Below are 17,283 nucleotides of genomic sequence, written 5' to 3'. Positions count from 1 at the left end.
AATTAACACGTGGCAGGCTTATATGTATTCCAAGTGTATAAAAACAATTAATTTTATTTCAAATCGAGTTTATGTATTTTATTTTATTTTAATTTGAATATTTTATTTTATTTTTTTTATTTGCATCTGATACTATCCTTCATTCCAACTGCTGGTGTTGTTTCCTTTCATTCCATCATGTACATCTTTGATTATAACACGTGTAGAATTTGCAGATTGTAACAATACCCTTTTTATTTATTTATTTCTTTTTTATCATTTTAAATCAAATTATTTGCTTCAAGTTCAAGATAGACTATGATACCAGTCGTATTGGCTTAACAATGATTCTTTTCCCTTTTTTTTTTTTTTTTTTCATATCTCATTCCATATTATATTTTATTTTTGAATTAATTTTTTTGAAAGGCATCAAATTGCGTTAGTGTACCTTGTGATGAAAATCAATGTCATTACTAGTTTGTGCACTCAAGTGAACTTTTGGATGTTAATGTATTTAGATTAATACTTTTACCGATTCTTTAGTGTCTATTTAGAAGTATGGTACTTGCGGTTGATTTTTAAAGTGTTTTTCACCCAGAAAAATATCAAAATAATACTTTTTTATTTTTAAAAAATTATTTTTGATATCAGCGCATCAAAATGATCTAAAAACACCAAGCAAATATTAATTTGAAGTAAATAAAAAAATAAAACTTTTTCAAATTTTTTCAAAAACGCTTTTGAAACGTAAAAATAAACAGGCCAAATTTTGCTGAATATAATAAATTATGAATTAAATCCTCTTAATGATTTTGATCAACAAATTTCATTGAGTGTGGTTGCGGTTGCTTTTTAAAGTGCTTTTCGTGCCGAAATGCATTAAAATGATGTTTTTTTTTAAAAAAATTATTTTTAAAATTAGCACATTAAAACGATTAAAAACACAAAAAAAATTAATTTATAATAAAAAAATTAAATTTTTAAAAATATGGTTTGCACCACGTTATCAAACGCTATCTTAATAGTACGACTAATCTTGAATAATAAAAACCAATCCCCACCTAATCTAGAAGAAAATTTCAGAAGAAAATTATTTAGTAGTAAATGATGTCTCTTCAATTTCACATCCTTGTCTCCACCTCGCCTTTGAAGCACCTTACCTTTGAAGTTGATTTGCTTGTTTCCACCCCAAGTTTTTCTGATGTATAATATAATTATTAGTAAAAATAATTAAATAAGGGTGTATTAGTTAACTTAATATAAAAAAAATAGAACAATCAAGTAAAAACAAATACACGTAGCATCTCATGTTTTTTCAAGAAGGTGATTGAAAGTATTGTAATTTTTTTCTAAAAGTATTTTTTGTTTATAAATATATTAAAATAATATATTTTTTAATTTTTTAAAATTTATTTTTGACATTAATACATTAAAAAAATTAAAAAACATAAAAAAATTAATTTTAAACTAAAAAAATGAATTTTGACCGACATTAGTTGGTGAGCAAATGCAAGCAAGAATGATTCTTGACATTTTCTCTAGAAAATCACGAGAAAAAGAAGAATAAGAATAAATAAAAATAAAAATAAAAAAGTAAAGAAAAAGAAACCTTCCCTTGCAAGGGAATTAATTAACTGACAAGAAGTCGCACAACACGTACACGTGTGTTGATGCATTCTATTTAATCATCACTCACAGGCAAAGGCAAAGGCAAAGGCAAAGGCCAATGCCACTAAAAAGAAGCAGAGAGCAAGAGACGCCAACAATGTACAAATCAAAGCTTCAAGCAGTGTGCCAGCAGAGAGGATGGGAGTTGCCTACCTATCAAGTCACTAAACAAGGAAAAGATCACAACCCTCTCTTTTCAGCCACTGTCACCGTCAACGCCACCTCCTTTTCCTCTCCGTCTCCCTCTTCTTCCTCTAAGACAGCTCAAAGCGACGCCGCTAAACTCGCCTTTAACCACTTCTCCCTCATCTCCTCCCCCTCCCCCTCCCGTTCTGGTAATTGAATTCGTAATTTTGTCTCTTTTAATGTAATGAAATTACTTCGTAAATTAATGTCTGATTAAGAATCAATGCTTGCATAATAACATTTGATTATTATAATTTATTTATATTTAGATTAATTAATTATCATTTTCATGTTGTTTTTGTTAATAGAATGTATTGAATGATTGATTGATGCCTGTAATCATGAAGCTTTTTATGATAAATCATTCTATTGTTGCTTATGCTTATTTACACTGCATCAAGAAATTAATAAACTGATGTTATGCTGAAGTTTCTGCAGCCTTTTCGGGTGGAAGCGCTGGGGAGAATACTCGTCTATCTCAAGAAAATCCAACTCCCCTGTCAAATACAAATCCAACTCCCCTGTCAAATGAAGCCGGGGCAGTTGCCAAGACTGATGAGAGTTTTGGAGGTGAGAGCAAATTTAGTATTGATTTTTTTTTCCTTACAAAATCATTACCGTTTCTTAGTGCTGGAGTGGAGTCAGTTGGATGTGCTTGATACTCATGGTTGCATTCCAAAACGGCAACCATTTGTTATGGAAACAATAGGTTTTCCTCTCTAAATTGACAGGCATGAAAACAGGTTATATACACAGCATCTAGAATTTTTTTTGCTAAATCAGTTGTCTCTATGGCGTCAAAAGATTAACCAACCTCCTTTAAAATTTTTTTTGTTCGTATTCAGCTTTTGAGAAAAATGAAAGGAACTAAATACTAACCATAACCACATGGCTGAGCTGCCATATATAACAGAGTTTATGAAAATTCTTGATTGTTGAAGATGGGTTAGATCGCGAATCTTGCTTTCCAGCCATACTTGTGGTGAATGGACTCTTCCCCATGCCCAAATCTCAACAAATGGAACTAGAGGAAGTCCTTTTAAGATGCTACTAAGCTTGCTCTGATAACTTCTATCCTGTCTATTTCCCTTGTGTCTCATTCAATACTTTTTTTGGGAATATAGAATGGAGGAAAACATACGAATTTCTACTTCAATTGTTCTATCAGTCTTTTCTTTGTTTATTGTTGTTATTGTATTTTCTCTGTACTCAGTTGTGCCTCGCTTGGCTGCTGAGAATCTGCTGCCCGTAATCAAAATCATTGTTTTGTAATTGGGTAATTTAATTCATTTGGTAGCTTATAGGTTTGTATTGTATAGTATAAAAGGGGAAAGGAGGGACTTTTATATTTAACGCACTGTTGGTTGCCAAGTTATTGCAGCAAATGAGAAACTGAATTCTGATTGAAGAAGGTAGTAGCATCAACTGACCATGGAAACCTGATATTGAATCACCTTATTTTGTGTCTTCAATAACGCCCCTGTTTATTTTGTGCTTTCTTGACAAGTCATTATTTGACACATGCATCTGATTTTTCTCCTGGCTTACAGGTATGCTGCACTTGTTTAAGAATGAATGCTTGCATAATAACATATGATTATTATAATATATTTATATTTAGATTAATTAATTATCATTTTCATGTTCTTTTTGTTAATAGAATGTATTGAATGATTGATTGATGCCTGTAATCATGAAGCTTTTTATGATAAATCATTCTAGTGTTGCCTATGCTTATTTACACTGCATCAAGAAATAAGAAACTGATGTTATGCTGAAGTTTCTGCAGGCTGTTCGAGTGGAAGCGCTGGGGGGAATGCTCGTCTATCTCCCAGAGGGAAATTGCAACTAAACCTACAAGCTGCAAATCCAATTCCCCTGTCAAATGAAGCTGTGGCAGTTGGCAAAAATGACGAGAGTTTTGAAGGTGAGAGCAAATTTAGTATTGATTTTTTCCTTACAAAATCATTACCGTTTCTTAGTGAAGTCACTAAACTAGGACAAGATCAAAGCCCTCTCTTTTTTTGCCACTGTCACCATCAACGCCACTCTCTTTTCCTCTCCTTTCCCCTCTTCTTCCTCTAAGAAAGCTCAAAACAACGCTGCTAAGCTCGCCTATAACCACTTCTCCCTCCTCTCTCCTCCTCTCTCGCCCTTCCTCCTCCTCCCCCCTTTATGGTAATTGAATCCCTTTTGTTTCTTTGTAATGCTTCATTTCTTCCCTTTTTTATATTTCCTTGTGCTGTATCAGATATTTTAAAGACTTTTTTAGGTTAATTATTTTAATGAAATGAAATTACTTTGTAAATTAATGTTTGATTAAGAATGAATGCTTGCATAATAACATTTGATTGTTAGTAGAATGTATTGATTGGTGCCCGTAATCATGAATCTGTTTATGATAAATCATTCTAGTGGTGCCTATGCTTATTTAACTGCATCAATAAATGAAGAAACTGATGTTATGCTGAAGTTTCTGCAGGCTGTTCGAGTGGAAGCGCTGGGGGGAATGCTCGTCTATCTCCCAGAGGGAAATTGCAACTAAACCTACAAGCCGCAAATCCAACTCCCCTGTCAAATGAAGCCGTGGCAGTTGGCAAAAATGACGAGAGTTTTGAAGGTGAGAGCAAATTTAGTATTGATTTTTTCCTTACAAAATCATTACCGTTTCTTAGTGCTGGATTGGAGTCAGTTGGATGTGCTTGATACTCATGGTTGCATTCCCAAACGGCAAGCAATTGTTATGGAAATAATAGGTTTACTAAGCTTACTAGTGGAACTAGAGGAAGTCCTTTTAAGATGCTTACTAAGCTTGCTCTGATAACTTCTCTTATGTGTATTTCCCTTGTGTCTCATTCAATACTTTTTTTGGGAAAATAGAATGGAGGAAAACATACGAATTTCTACTTCAATTGTTCTATCAGTCTTTTCTTTGTTTATTGTTGTTATTGTATTTTCTCTGTACTCAGTTGTGCCTCGCTTGGCTGCTGAGAATCTGCTGCCTGTAATCAAAATCATTGTTTTGTAATTGGGTAATTTAATTCATTTGGTAGCTTATAGGTTTGTATTGTATAGTATAAAAGGGGAAAGGAGGGACTTTTATATTTAACGCACTGTTGGTTGCCAAGTTATTGCAGCAAATGAGAAACTGAATTCTGATTGAAGAAGGTAGTAGCATCAACTGACCATGGAAACCTGATATTGAATCACCTTATTTTGTGTCTTCAATAACGCCCCTGTTTATTTTGTGCTTTCTTGACAAGTCATTATTTGACACATGCATCTGATTTTTCTCCTGGCTTACAGGTATGCTGCACTTGTTTAAGAATGAATGCTTGCAAAATAACATATGATTATTATAATTTATTTATATTTGGATTAATTAATTATCATTTTCATGTTCTTTTTGTTAATAGAATGTATTGAATGATTGATTGATGCCTGTAATCATGAAGCTTTTTGTGATAAATCATTATAGTGTTGCCTATGCTTATTTACACTGCATCAAGAAATAAGAAACTGATGTTATGCTGAAGTTTCTGCAGGCTGTTCGAGTGGAAGCGCTGGGGGGGATGCTCGTCTATCTCCCAGAGGGAAATTGAAACTAAACCTACAAGCTGCAAATCCAACTCCCCTGTCAAATGAAGCCGTGGCAGTTGGCAAAAATGACGAGAGTTTTGAAGGTGAGAGCAAATTTAGTATTGATTTTTTCCTTACAAAATCATTACCGTTTCTTAGTGAAGTCACTAAACTGGGACAAGATCACAGCCCTCTCTTTTTTTGCCACTGTCACCATCAACGCCACCCTCTTTTCCTCTCCTTTCCCCTCTTCTTCCTCTAAGAAAGCTCAAAACAACGCTGCTAAGCTCGCCTATAACCACTTCTCCCTCCTCTCTCCTCCTCTCTCGCCCTTCCTCCTCCTCCCCCCTTTATGGTAATTAAATCCCTTTTGTTTCTTTGTAATGCCTCATTTCTTCCCTTTTTTATATTTCCTTGTGCTGTATCAGATATTTTAAAGACTTTTTTAGGTTAATTATTTTAATGAATGAAATTACTTTGTAAATTAATGTTTGATTAAGAATGAATGCTTGCATAATAACATTTGATTGTTAGTAGAATGTATTGATTGGTGCCCGTAATCATGAATCTTTTTATGATAAATCATTCTAGTGGTGCCTATGCTTATTTAACTGCATCAATAAATGAAGAAACTGATGTTATGCTGAAGTTTCTGCAGGCTGTTCAAGTGGAAGCGCTGGGGGGAATGCTCGTCTATCTCCCAGAGGGAAATTGCAACTAAACCTACAAGCTGCAAATCCAACTCCCCTGTCAAATGAAGCCGTGGCAGTTGGCAAAAATGACGAGAGTTTTGAAGGTGAGAGCAAATTTAGTGTTGATTTTTTCCTTACAAAATCATTACCGTTTCTTAGTGCTGGATTGGAGTCAGTTGGATGTGCTTGATACTCATGGTTGCATTCCAAAACAGCAAGCAATTGTTATGGAAATAATAGGTTTACTAAGCTTACTAGTGGAACTAGAGGAAGTCCTTTTAAGATGCTTACTAAGCTTGCTCTGATAACTTCTCTTGTGTGTATTTCCCTTGTGTCTCATTCAATACTTTTTTTGGGAAAATAGAATGGAGGAAAACATACGAATTTCTACTTCAATTGTTCTATCAGTCTTTTCTTTGTTTATTGTTGTTATTGTATTTTCTCTGTACTCAGTTGTGCCTCGCTTGGCTGCTGAGAATCTGCTGCCTGTAATCAAAATCATTGTTTTGTAATTGGGTAATTTAATTCATTTGGTAGCTTATAGGTTTGTATTGTATAGTATAAAAGGGGAAAGGAGGGACTTTTATATTTAACGCACTGTTGGTTGCCAAGTTATTGCAGCAAATGAGAAACTGAATTCTGATTGAAGAAGGTAGTAGCATCAACTGACCATGGAAACCTGATATTGAATCACCTTATTTTGTGTCTTCAATAACGCCCCTGTTTATTTTGTGCTTTCTTGACAAGTCATTATTTGACACATGCATCTGATTTTTCTCCTGGCTTACAGGTATGCTGCACTTGTTTAAGAATGAATGCTTGCAAAATAACATATGATTATTATAATTTATTTATATTTGGATTAATTAATTATCATTTTCATGTTCTTTTTGTTAATAGAATGTATTGAATGATTGATTGATGCCTGTAATCATGAAGCTTTTTGTGATAAATCATTATAGTGTTGCCTATGCTTATTTACACTGCATCAAGAAATAAGAAACTGATGTTATGCTGAAGTTTCTGCAGGCTGTTCGAGTGGAAGCGCTGGGGGGGATGCTCGTCTATCTCCCAGAGGGAAATTGAAACTAAACCTACAAGCTGCAAATCCAACTCCCCTGTCAAATGAAGCCGTGGCAGTTGGCAAAAATGACGAGAGTTTTGAAGGTGAGAGCAAATTTAGTATTGATTTTTTCCTTACAAAATCATTACCGTTTCTTAGTGAAGTCACTAAACTGGGACAAGATCACAGCCCTCTCTTTTTTTGCCACTGTCACCATCAACGCCACCCTCTTTTCCTCTCCTTTCCCCTCTTCTTCCTCTAAGAAAGCTCAAAACAACGCTGCTAAGCTCGCCTATAACCACTTCTCCCTCCTCTCTCCTCCTCTCTCGCCCTTCCTCCTCCTCCCCCCTTTATGGTAATTGAATCCCTTTTGTTTCTTTGTAATGCTTCATTTCTTCCCTTTTTATATTTCCTTGTGCTGTATCAGATATTTTAAAGACTTTTTTAGGTTAATTATTTTAATGAAATGAAATTACTTTGTAAATTAATGTTTGATTAAGAATGAATGCTTGCATAATAACATTTGATTGTTAGTAGAATGTATTGATTGGTGCCCGTAATCATGAATCTGTTTATGATAAATCATTCTAGTGGTGCCTATGCTTATTTAACTGCATCAATAAATGAAGAAACTGATGTTATGCTGAGTTTCTGCAGGCTGTTCGAGTGGAAGCGCTGGGGGGAATGCTTGTCTATCTCCCAGAGGGAAATTGCAACTAAACCTACAAGCCGCAAATCCAACTCCCCTGTCAAATGAAGCCGTGGCAGTTGGCAAAAATGATGAGAGTTTTGAAGGTGAGAGCAAATTTAGTATTGATTTTTTCCTTACAAAATCATTACCGTTTCTTAGTGCTGGATTGGAGTCAGTTGGATGTGCTTGATACTCATGGTTGCATTCCAAAACGGCAACCAATTGTTATGGAAATAATAGGTTTTCCTCTCTAAGTTGACAGGCATGAAAACAGGTTATATACACAGCATCTAGAATTTTTTTTTTGCTAAATCAGTTGTCTTTATGGTGTCAAAAGATAACCTACATAACCAACCTCCTTTTTAAAAAAAAAATATATTGTTCGTATTCAGCTTAATTTTCATCAGTGCTCCCCCTCTTATGGTCTTCCTGGTGCACCTGCCATGCAATTTTTCTAAGGGGATCTTTTTTAAGGAAATGCTATGGGCACACATGAGTGTCCAATACCTGATTCACAAATAGCCTGGTGGGCTCCATGGTGCTTGTTGTCAACACATAGCCTAGCTCACAGGTTTCAGATACCCGCAAGTGTCCGTGATGCTCTCTCTCTTTCTAAACAAAACTTTATGGAAACATTCCATTTCTTGCTATAACCATATATGAGGGATGCATAATAAATTGTAAACAGTAATTGGATCCAAAAAATGGTCATATTGGGGTTCGATAGCCTGTTTGGCAATGGAGCATGATGGCACTACACTTGAAACGAGGTTTTTCTCCCCCAGTTTCTCCTCCTGCATCTTCCCTCTTCATTGTCAATAACCTTCTCTCTGTAGCCGCTTTAATTCATTCACTAACTATAAACCATAATAATAGGATGGGAGTTCCCTACCTGTGAAGTCACTAAACTGGGACAAGATCGCAGCCCTCTCTTTTTTTCCACTGTCACCATCAACGCCACCCTCTTTTCCTCTCCTTCCCCTCTTCTTCCTCTAAGAAAGCTCAAAACAACGCTGCTAAGCTCGCCTATAACCACTTCTCCCTCCTCTCCCGCCCTTTATGGTAATTGAATCCCTTTTGTTTCTTTGTAACGCTTCATTTCTTCCCTTTTTTATATTTCCTTGTGCTTTAATTGCACTGTATCAGATATTTTAAAGACTTTTTTAGGTTAATTATTTTAATGAAATGAAATTACTTTGTAAGTTAATGTTTGATTAAGAATGAATGCTTGCATAATCATGTTTGATTGTTAATAGAATGTATTGATTGATGCCTGTAATCATGAAGCTTTTTATGATAAATCATTCTAGTGGTGCTTATGCTTATTTACACTGCATCAAGAAATGAAGAAACTGATGTTATGCTGAAATTTCTGCAGGCTGTTCGAGTGGAAGCGCTGGGGGGGATTCTTGTCTATTTCCCGGAGGGAAATTGCAACTAAACCTACAAGATGCAAATCCAACTCCCCTGTCAAATGAAGCCGTGGCAGTTGGCAAAAATGATGAGAGTTTTGGAGGTGAGAGCAAATTTAGTATTGATTTTTTCCTTACAAAATCATTAAACGTTTCTTAGTGCTGGAGTGGAGTCAGTTGGATGTGCTTGATACTCATGGTTGCATTCCAAAACGGCAACCAATTGTTATGGAAATAATAGGTTTTCCATTCTAAATTGACAGGCATGAAAACAGGTTATATACACAGCATCTAGAATTTTTTTTGCTAAATCAGTTGTCTTTATGGTGTCAATAGATAACCTACATAATCAACCTGCTTCAAAAAAAAAAAATATTGTTCGAATTCAGCTTAATTTTTACCAGTGCTCCCTCTCTTATGGTCTTCCTGGAGCTGCTGCCATGCATTTTTCTAATGGGATCTTTTTTAAGGAAATGCTATGGACACACATGAGTGCCTAACACCTGATTCGCAGATATCCTGGTTGGGTCCATGGTGCTTGTAGTCCACACATAGCCTAGCTCACAGGTTTCAGATACCCGCAAGTGTCTGTGATGCTCTCTCTCTTTCTAAACAAAACTTTATGGAAACATTCCATTTATTGCTATAACCATATATGTGGGGTGCATAATAAATTATAAACTGTAATTGGGTCCAAAAAATGGTCATATTGGGGTTTGATAGCCTGTTTGGCAATGGAGCATAATGGCACTCCACTTGAAACAAGGTTTTTGTGCCCCAGTTTCTCTTCTTTCATGTTTCCTCTTCATTGTCAATAACCTTCTCTCTGTAACCGTTTTAATTCATTCACTAACTATAAACAAGAATCATAGGATGGGAGTTCCCTACCTATGAAGTCACTAAACTGGGACAAGATCACAGCCCTCTCTTTTTTGCCACCGCCACCATCAACGCCGCCCTCTTTTCCTCTCCTTTCCCCTCTTCTTCCTCTAAGAAAGCTCAAAATGACGCTGCTAAGCTTGCCTATAACCACTTCTCCCTCCTCTCTCACCCTTCCTCCTCCCCCCTTTCTGGTAATTGAATTCCTTTTGTTTCTTTGCAATGCTTCATTTCTTCCTTTTTTTATATTTCCTTGTGCTTTAATTGCACTGTATCAGATATTTTAAAGACTTTTTTAGGTTATTGTTTTTAATGAAATTAAATTATTTTGTAAATTAATGTTTGATTAAGAATGAATGCTTGAATAATAACGTTTGCTTCTTATAATTTATTTATTTTTTGTTGATAGACTTGTAATCATGAATCTTTTTATGATAAATCAATCTAGTGGTGCCTATGCTTACTTACACTGCATCAAGAAATGTAGAAACTGATGTTATGCTCAAGTTTCTGCAGGTTTTTCGAGTGGAAACGCTGGGGGGAATACTCGTCTATCTCCCAGAGGGAAATTGCAATTAAACCTACAAGTTGCAAATCCAACTCCCCTGTCAAATGAAGCCATGGCAGTTGGCAAAAATGATGAGAGTTTTGGAGGTGAGAGCAAATTTAGTATTGATTTTTTTTTCCATTACAAAATCATTACCATTTCTTAGTGCTGGAGTTGGAGTGTGTTGGATGTGCTTGATACTCATGGTTGCATTCCAAAACGGCAACCATTTTTTTTTGGAAATAATAGGTTTTCCTCTCAAAATTGACAGCCATGAAAACAGGTTCTATAAACAGCATCTAGAAATTATTTTGCTAAATCAGTTGTCTTTATGGTGTCAAAAGATAACCTATATAACCAACCTCCTTTAAAAAAAAATGTTGTATTAAGCTTAATTTTCATCAGCGATCCCCCTCTTATGGTCTTCCTGGTGCTGCTGCCATGCAATTTTTCTAATGGGATCTTTTTTAAGGAAATGCTATCGGCTCTCATTGACAATAACCTTCTCTCTGTAGCCACTTTAATTCATTCACTATCTATCAACTGCTTAATACCTGAACAATAAGGTTCTAACTCTTGATTTGAAAATTTGAGGTAAAAATCTCAAATATGTTGCCTTTACACAATTTCTGGAAAACATATTGATAGAATCCCTTCGTTTGTGTTGTATGCATTTTAGCTTTACAAATAGCTTGATATATATATATATATATATATCTTCAATTACTCGTGTGTCTTATTAAATATGTTAAGTTTTGGAATCAGTTTTTCTTCTTTATCTTTTAAATTTGACAGATCTGTGTATAGCTTCAATTACTTGTGCGTGTGGGTACATCTGTGTTTTTATTTTTGGTTTCAATTTTCTTGGTTTTCTTTTAGATCAACTATTTTCTTGCATGCCATTCATGTATCTGTAAAAATTATCATAGTTAAAGAGTGTAATTGTTGGTGAGATTATTGAAAACCTAATTTAGAGACAATTTTCACAATCATTATGAAATTCACTCTTGCAATGTTTATAACTTTTATGGCTTTGCTTGGGATGGGACATTGTTATCTTCTTCCTATGGATGTAATTATTTTAATGAAATGAAATTACTTTGTAAATTAATGTTTGTTTCAGAATGAATGCTTGCATAATAACGTTTGATGTTTGATTATTATAATTTATTTATATTTTGTTAATAGAATGATTGATTGATGCGTGTAATCATGAAGCTTTTTATGATAAATCAATCTAGTGGTGCCTATGCTTATTTACACTGCATCATGAAATGAAGAAACTGATGTTATGCTGAAGTTTCTGCAGGCTGTTCCAGTGGAAGCGCTGGGGAGAATACTCGTCTATCTCCTGGAGGGAAATTGCAATTAAACCTACAAGATGCAAATCCAACTCCCCTGTCAAATGAAGCCGTGGCAAATGCCAAAAATGATGAGATTTTTGGAGGTGAGAGCAAATATAGTATAGTTTTTTTTATCCTTACAAAATCAGTACCGTTTCTTAATGCTGGAGTGGAGTCAGTTGGATGTGCTTGATACTCATGGTTGCATTCCAAAACGGCAACCATTTGTTATGGAAATAATAGGTTTTCCTCTCAAAATTGACAGGCATGAAAACAGGTTATATATACAGCATCTTAAGCTTAATTATCATCAGTGCTCCCCCTCTTATGGTCTTCCTGGTGCTGCTGCCATGCAATTTTTCTAATGGGATCTTTTTTAAGGAAATGCTATGGGCTCTCATTGACAATAACCTTCTCTCTGTAGCCACTTTAATTCATTCACTAACTATAAACCAAAATCAACTGCTTCATACGTGAACAATAAGGTTCTAACTCTTGATTTGAAAATTTGAGGTAAAAATCTCAAATATGTTGCCTTTACACAATTTCTGCAAAAAATAATGATGGAATCCCTTAGTTTGTGCTGTATGCATTTTAGCTTTACAAATAGCTTGATATCTATATATTTATCTTCAATTACTCCTGTGTCTTGTTAAATATGTTAAGTTTGGGAATCAGTTTTTCTTCTTTATCTTTTAAATTTGACAGATCTGTGTATAACTTCAATTACTTGCGTGTGTGGGTCCATCTTTTTTTTTATTTTAGGAATAAATTTTCTTGGTTTTCTTTTAGATTAACTATTTTCTTGCATGCCATTCATGTATCTGTAAAAATTATCATAGTTAAATAGTATAATTTTTGGTGAGATTATTGAAAACCTAATTTAGAGACAATTTTCACAATCATTATGAAATTCACTCTTGCAATGTTTATGACTTTTATGGCTTTTCTTGGGATGGAAATTGTTATCTTCTTCCGATGGATGTAGCTTTTTTGTTGTTTGATGTTTACCTTCTTAGGTTTTCTATATTATACTTTTCCGCATCAAGTCTGCTCTCTTTCTGGCTGAGCTTTTGCTCGTACTTTGGATCTGAATTTTAAGTGTGAGGATTTATGATCTTTAGAATTGACCTTCTTTGACATACATTGGAGCCTTGGAATGTTTCTAATATTTCTGTACCTGAAACTTAACTCCTCTTTTTAAAAAAATTCTATCACGCATTAAAAAAATTTGTAGAAATGAAGTGAACTGAAATGAGAAAAATGAAAGGAACTAAATAATAACCATAACCACATGGCTGAGCTGCCATATATAACAGAGTTAATGAAAATTCTTGTTTGTTGAAGATGGGTTAGATCGTGAATCTTGCTTTCCGGCCATACTTGTGGTGAATGGACTCTTCCCCATGCCCAAATCTCAACAAATAGAGCTAGATAACTTCTCTTTTAAGATGCTGCTAAGCTTGCTCTTATAACTTCTCTTTTGTCTATTTCCCTTGTGTCTCATTTAATACTTTTTTTGGGAATATAGAATGGAGGAAAACATAAGAACTTCTACTTCAATTGTTCTATCAGTCCTTTCTTTGTTTATTATTGTTATTGTATTTTCTCTGTACTCAATTGTGCCTCGCTTGGCTGTTGAAAATCTGCTGCATGTAATCAAAATCATTGTTTTGTAATAGGGTAATTTAATTCATTTGGTAACTTATAGGTTTGTAATGTATAGTATAAAAGGGGAAAGGAGGGACATTTATATTTAACGCACTGTTGGTTGCCAAGTTATTGCAGCAAATGAGAAACTGAATTCTGATTGAAGAAGGTGGTAGCATCTACTGACCATGGACACCTGATATTGAATCACCTTATTTTGTGTCTTAAATAACGCTCCAGTTTATTTTGTGTTTTCATGATAAGTCAGTATCTGACACATTCATCTGAATTTTCTCCTGGCTTACAGGTATGCAGCACTTGTTTAAAAACCAGCTGCAAACCTATGCTCAAAAGAGAAATTTCACTCTACCTGTGTATTCTTGTGAGCGTGTGGGTCCTCCTCATGCTAGTCGCTTTAAGTGCAAGGTCACAGTAAATGGACAAACCTACGAGAGTGAAGAATATTTTCCCACATTGATTAAAGCTGAACTTGCAGCTGCAAAAGCTGCATTGATGTCATTATTGTCGAATGGAGTTGAAGAGGTTAGTTTTCTGAGATTGTTATCACTTCATTGTTGAGATGCAAAAATATGTTGGCTACAAATGTGATTTTTGTGCTTGTATCTTTTAGATTTAGACTCATGATTACTCTTCTTTATGTAATTTATTGTTTTCTTTTTAGGATGAGTCTGGTTATAAGAATCTTTTACAAGATATGGCTCGGAGAGAAGGTTGTGGTTTGCCAACTTATTGGACAGACAAATCTGGTGAAGCTCATGTGCCTACTTTTGTTTCAAAAGTGGAGATAGAAGGAGAGATTTTTACAGGACAAGGAGCAAAAACTAAGAAGCAAGCAGAGATGAGTGCAGCAAAGATTGCATACACAGCTCTACAACAGCGTACTTTTCTTATATGCTTTATTTTAATCTTATTTAGTCTTTCATGATTTAGGTACCCAGTTAATCAACTTATTTGTGTGGAGACATTCTTACTATAGCTTCTAAATTGATACTCATTTTTATGATTAACATATGCCCTTCATAGTTCTTCTAAGCTTTTTACTAAGCAGAGGGGAATAGAGATGCTGCAATGAAAGTATTAAAACTAATTATACAGTTAAGATTATATTGTAGTGCTTGATCAGATTGTATGGCTTTTTTGGTCAGGTTACTCAAGTCAGAGCCCTGGATTTCTCTCTACTTCTTCCCAATTTCAAGAAGCTCCTCGGAGCTCACCTCTCTCCCCTGCTCGCCAATCCCAAGAAGCTGTTCAGAGCGAAACTCCTCAGTTCTCAGTTTCTAACCTGCGTGCAGGTCTCACTGCTTATCTTCAACAAAACATCCAACCTAAATTGCCCGTGTCCAATGAACAAGCTGAAGAGTACAGAGGTGAGTTTCTAAACATTCCCCAAGCATCTTGCATTTCTATTAGTGGGCATTAGAAGATGGTTTCATATTATAATAAATATCTCTTCTATACGTTTTTATTAATATCTCCAAAACCATGAGCAAATGCTTTCTGCCAACATATGGTGGAAATTGAAATCGGAAAGCATCTAGATTGGTGACTAGATTTTTCAGATATTTGATTTGGAGGGACACAATTAGCAGATGCGTTTGTAGGTGGTGACAAATTTTCAGACTTGTCAAGTCTCTTGACTAGGTTGAAGTTAAGCCTTTTCATTTGCACAATGGGGATGCGGGTTTATGTTATGTATTTATGCATATCCATGGCAGATGTGTGCATTCATATGACAACATATAACATAGTGTACAGATATTCAAACGTTTTTTAGTTTCTTAGAGTACAAGTCGGTAAGCCAGGATAGAGAGTAACTCAAGCTTTGCGTCTTCATGCTATTTTAGATGATTTGACATGAATAAAACCTGCATCGATGCAGAAGCTTTAACTGTGATATAAGATGAACTCACAAAAATTTCCATCCATGTGCCTTATAAAGCATTTTTTTCTTCTTTCATAGGCAAAATTGCAATTCATGCTTGCATGATATCTTAATAGCTTTTGAATTGCTGGCAGCAAATTCTGTAGTTAGCAATCACAATCCCTCCATTGCATCTCCAGGGCAAGATAGTTGTTCAGCTATGGCAAGCATTACACCTTCACCTGCCGCAGCCATCTCTTCGTCGCCTAAACATGACCTGACTTCATCTTCTTTGCCTTCAGATTCCCCCACTAATTTAGCCACAAGCTCAAGTATCGAGTTTATGGTCCGAGGGATTAGGGTTCTGATGCATCCAAGTGGGACCAAAATGACATATCCTGCAGGCAGCACTGTGTTGCCCATCAGCGATGACAAATGGGCTGCAGTGGAGTTGCCACCTCAACGGAGTCGGTAAATGTTTGTTTTCCACGTGAATGATGGGTGCCTTTTATTTTTAATAGTTGCCCTCCAAAATTTAGGACAACGCTAGAAAGACTTTACGTTTGTACTAAACGACTTGGCAGCAGCTTGTGCTTGGTGTTTTATTTGTCGTTTTATCCATAATTATAATCCTACTGTTACCTGTTAGTGGTCCATTAGAGCTTCGTCAAATAAAATCATCCTGATCTACCTTCAAACTGGTATCATCCTAAAATCCTTAGTGCAATGGGAAACATGACCATTAAGATTGACTACATCACGCAAACTAATCTCTGGGGGAAGTTTTTACAGAGGTGGCATTCGATATTGTTTTAGAAAAACTTGTGATGAAAGTTTTTATTTTTATGGAAAACATTGAACAAGAGGTGACTTTTTGAAGGTCTCGCTCATGGAAGATTCCAACATAACAGTTTATTTTGCCCATCTAAAAACTCTTAAGAGATTAAAGATTCAACATCTAATTTGTTTAGTTAAAAAACATCAGATTTAAAGTAAAAAAATTCAGGTTTAATCATTGTTTTATGATAGGTAATCTGTGAATTAATTCTAGTAATTATCAAAATTAATTCTTTATCATTTTTATTCCAAATTTCACTGTAAAAAAAAGGGCCAAAAAGAATTTTCTATATTGTTTTTCCTGAATCTTTAGACTTTTTCATATCTCATATTTTTAGTGTTTTTTCCTCTTTTTAGCTTCGTTTTAAGCTTTGGTTTCCCTTTTAAATCTAGAGCTTAAATTTTTTATTTTAAAAAAGACTTGAGTTACAGCACCTTTAGTTTGTATAACTTGTTTACACGTCTTTAGAAATGTATCTAAATAATGTGGTGGTGTTAGAATTTCATAAATCTTATTGCAAATATCTTTAATACCAAGTCAGTAGCAATAAAGTTTCAAGTATCAAGGATAAATCCTAGAAAATAACAAAGCATCATTGAAACGTTTCAACATGTAAGTATTTTATTTAGGTTTTGTTTAATCTAATACATTAGTATGCATGCTAAGATTGCTTTTTAAATTTCTTTTGTCTTTGAATATATGCTTGGTATGAATGCTACAATCTTTATATTTTTTTTATATTGTTTACAAGTTTGCTATGATTTATAAAATTACATGTTTATAGTTTCAACATGTATGAACATTATACTTTCCTTGAACATCCAATTTATTCAGAATGCTTTTGTTATAACAAATGTACTAAAATGAAAGGGGG

General features: G+C 34.7%; 1 protein-coding gene and 1 long non-coding RNA gene across 14 annotated transcripts in view; one reads left to right on the top strand and one right to left on the bottom strand.

The window, feature by feature from the left end:
* The window catches only part of LOC127904745 (uncharacterized), a 41,162-nt gene extending 25,206 nt beyond the window's left edge, over positions 1 to 15,956 (bottom strand). For both annotated transcript variants that reach the window (XR_008058159.1, XR_008058158.1), the window contains exon 1: positions 15,808 to 15,956. This is a non-coding gene — a long non-coding RNA (uncharacterized LOC127904745). The remainder of the gene's footprint in view (positions 1 to 15,807) is intronic.
* Positions 1,672 to 16,227, top strand: LOC18108247 (double-stranded RNA-binding protein 1). Of its 12 annotated transcripts, none has more exons than XM_052449351.1 (15): positions 1,672 to 1,982; positions 2,272 to 2,403; positions 3,614 to 3,760; positions 4,307 to 4,453; positions 5,370 to 5,516; positions 6,062 to 6,208; positions 7,125 to 7,271; positions 7,816 to 7,962; positions 9,237 to 9,374; positions 10,657 to 10,803; positions 11,997 to 12,143; positions 13,997 to 14,232; positions 14,372 to 14,588; positions 14,856 to 15,077; positions 15,727 to 16,227. In XM_052449351.1, exons 1-15 carry the CDS (start codon positions 1,706 to 1,708, stop codon positions 16,044 to 16,046), a joined length of 2,718 nt encoding a protein of 905 aa, XP_052305311.1. In that variant the 5' UTR covers positions 1,672 to 1,705; the 3' UTR covers positions 16,047 to 16,227. The 12 variants fall into 12 exon arrangements, with proteins under 12 accessions (XP_052305311.1, XP_052305310.1, XP_052305309.1 ...); XM_052449350.1 differs by having other exon boundaries at positions 2,263 to 2,403; positions 3,623 to 3,760; XM_052449349.1 differs by having other exon boundaries at positions 2,263 to 2,403.
* The last annotated feature ends 1,056 nt before the right edge of the window (positions 16,228 to 17,283 follow it).

This window comes from Populus trichocarpa, chromosome 19 (genome assembly GCF_000002775.5).
Source record: "Populus trichocarpa isolate Nisqually-1 chromosome 19, P.trichocarpa_v4.1, whole genome shotgun sequence".
NCBI classification, from domain to species: Eukaryota; Viridiplantae; Streptophyta; class Magnoliopsida; order Malpighiales; family Salicaceae; genus Populus; species Populus trichocarpa.
The sequence above is the reverse complement of the archived record's forward strand: the minus strand, read 5'-3'. Positions and strand labels throughout refer to the sequence as shown.

Bases quoted from the DNA above. Each gene is read 5' to 3' on its own strand.
- LOC18108247 (XM_052449349.1), top strand. From the start codon at position 1,706: ATGCCACTAAAAAGAAGCAGAGAGCAAGAGACGCCAACAATGTACAAA. The intron at 5,517-6,061 runs GTGAGAGCAAAT...GTTATGCTGAAG, and splicing joins AAATGACGAGAGTTTTGAAG to TTTCTGCAGGCTGTTCAAGT. The intron at 7,963-9,236 runs GTGAGAGCAAAT...AAATTTCTGCAG, and splicing joins AAATGATGAGAGTTTTGAAG to GCTGTTCGAGTGGAAGCGCT.